This window comes from Seriola lalandi, unplaced genomic scaffold (assembly GCF_002814215.2).
Source record: "Seriola lalandi dorsalis isolate HSWRI2012SDOR001 ecotype SW California unplaced genomic scaffold, Sedor1 jcf7180001974010, whole genome shotgun sequence".
Classification (NCBI taxonomy): Eukaryota; Metazoa; Chordata; class Actinopteri; order Carangiformes; family Carangidae; genus Seriola; species Seriola lalandi.
Genome location: NW_019444676.1, coordinates 1 through 2,571, shown reverse-complemented (window position 1 = coordinate 2,571; position 2,571 = coordinate 1). Strand labels below are relative to the sequence as shown.

General features: G+C 45.6%; 1 protein-coding gene across 1 annotated transcript; it reads left to right on the top strand.

The window, feature by feature from the left end:
* The first annotated feature begins 1,111 nt into the window (after window positions 1-1,111).
* On the top strand, window positions 1,112-2,297 carry LOC111653327 (G protein-coupled receptor 26-like). Its single transcript, XM_023403874.2, has 2 exons — window positions 1,112-1,966; window positions 2,180-2,297. Exons 1-2 carry the CDS (start codon window positions 1,293-1,295, stop codon window positions 2,295-2,297), a joined length of 792 nt encoding a protein of 263 aa, XP_023259642.1. The 5' UTR covers window positions 1,112-1,292.
* Window positions 2,298-2,571: the final 274 nt, after the last annotated feature.

Sequence of the window (2,571 nt, the reverse complement as noted above, 5' to 3'; positions counted from 1 at the left end):
GACCAGCTTGTGAAGGTGATTTTTCCCCTTAATGTTATGTTAGAATAATAGTTTAGTGGATGCATTAATAAGCTGACAGTAGCTACATGTAAGACATTCTGGAAAGGTAAAGTGTAGGTTAATACCATCATCCTTTTCCCCATCCTTCCCTCCTGCACATGTTCTTCCTCCCCCTTAATCCATTTTTTCTCTCAGCCTGGGGTTCCATCCCTCCTCTCACACTTCCCCCTGTCCTTCCCTATCTTCACACCTGCATTTGTAATGTAGATTATGTTTAACTCAGTGTCTGATATTTTCAAGAGCAATGAAATGAACATGCTGTGGCAAATGGTTTCTTTTGGGCATTTGAGGGGAGATAAACGCAAATCAGTGCTAAAGAATACCAAGTTCAAATCAAAGAGTGATGAAGCCACGAGAGATTTGGTGTTGCTATGGAGACAAGTGATTCTGCGTGTGTATGTGTGTGTGCGAGCTTCACCTGATGTTTCGGGAAGGGAGGCCTAAATCTGTCACTGTGATCAAAGCTTAACTGTTCTTATATGCTCAAATGTTGATCCACTGCAAGGCGTTTAAAGGAAACATACTATTTTTATTATATAGTATATGATACAAATATTGGATAAAAATAGTAAATGGCCTACGTACACAAATGCATATACACACCACAAATTAATAATATTTGTCAGATTTTAAGCAGTGCCACATACAGTCCCTTTCTCCGGCTATTACACTGGTCATCTGTGCAAAAACACAACACATCTTTTTGGGCGGAAAAGTGGAATTTGTGTGCAAACACCATGACACCCCCATGTTTGATATTAACTGCATGCATGAATATTGCTCAAGCGTCACATGAGCCAGCTACCGACTGCACGTGCAGGGCGCACGGCATTGCCAACGAGAGAGGAGGCGCTGGATAGTGCGCATGACCGAGAGTAAACAGAGAGAGTGAGAGCACTTGGGAACCTGAAGTCATCATTTCCACAGCTTTTCACTTTGGACTAAACAACAGTCATTTTACACCGGAGGGGAGAAAGAACACCATCATTAATGTAATTGCAGGGACATTTATTGGGTTTAAAAAGTAACCCATGCCACTGACAGCGAGGTTTGTTTGGGAATTTCAGCACTGGACAGTTCTCTCCGCGTGTCTCGTGCTCACAAGTGCGCTTCTGGCATGTGCGCCCGGAGAATGAGCATCTTTCACAGCTGCTGGGGGGCACGAGCAGAGAGCATGGCGGACTCTCCACAGTATCGTCCCCACAACTGCCGCTAAAGCCGAGCCTCGAGAGATGAGCATCCCGGAGTTCCTACTGGAAGTGTCCATTGTGGTGATAGCTGTCGTCTCGTTGTTGACAAATGTGTCAGTGCTGCTATGTTTCACCCAGAGCACCGAGTTAAGATCCCATGTGCCCGGACTCTTCGTCCTGAACCTCTCCTTCTCCAACATCCTCCTCGCCGGTATCAACATGCCCTCCACTTTTCTCGGGGTGGCCAAAAGCGCAAAGCCCTTCGGGGACTCTTTCTGTAAAGGCGTCAGTTTTGCAGAGACTTTCCTCACCATTAACACCATGTTGAGCATGGCCGCGCTGAGCATGGACAGGTGGATAGCGGTGGTGTTTCCCCTGAGTTACTCCAGCAAGATGCGCTACAGAGATGCCTTTCTGATCGTGGCATACTCGTGGCTGCACTCTCTCACCTTCTCTCTGACCCAGCTGCTGATGGACTGGGGAGGATACAGCCACACTTACGCGTCGTGCACCGTTCACCTGGACGGGGAGGAAATGTCGCAGTTGCCCGTCTACGCGACCTTCACGGTGCTGTTTCACCTCAGCAGCTTTGCTCTCTGCCTCCTCGTCCTGTGCTTCGCCTACATGAAAGTTCTGAGAGTGGCCAGGTCCCACTGCAAGAGGATAGATGTCATCACAGTGCAGACTCTGCTTCTGCTGGTCGATATTCACCCCAGGTAAAGTAAACTGGAGATTAAACTTTCAGTCCAAGAGACCTCAAGAGTCTGAGTTGTTTGTGTTTCCAGGTCTGTTTGACTCGTTTCAATGGAGAACATTTTTCCCTTATTTTAAAGGCTATACAAAACCTGTTTTGTGATGCTAATGATCTAAATTGTTATTATGTTGTCTGTGGGGTCAGACATGAATTGATCTTTCTCTGTGTCTGTCAGTGTGAAGGAGAGATGTCTAGCACAACAGAAGAAGAGGAGGCAACGCGCCACTAAAAAAATTTGCATCTTCATTGGCTCCTTCATCCTCTGCTTTTCACCCTATGTTATAACAAGGTAACACCCTGCTGTGGCTCACTGTTGGTTAACTTCCTTGTCTGTCTTCAGATGCTCTTACAATAATGGCCCTGATCATATTCCCTGTATCTGGTGTGTTTATGATATAATAATGGGTTTATATGGACCATGTGTTTTTGTGGGATAACTCCTGATGGAGGCTAGACACAGTATCATGAAAACCAGAATGTAATTCAGTACAAGAGCTCTGTAATACTTGGTTCTAAAGTTGAATCAACACCTCTCCAACACAAGATTTTAATACAATAATGTCGACT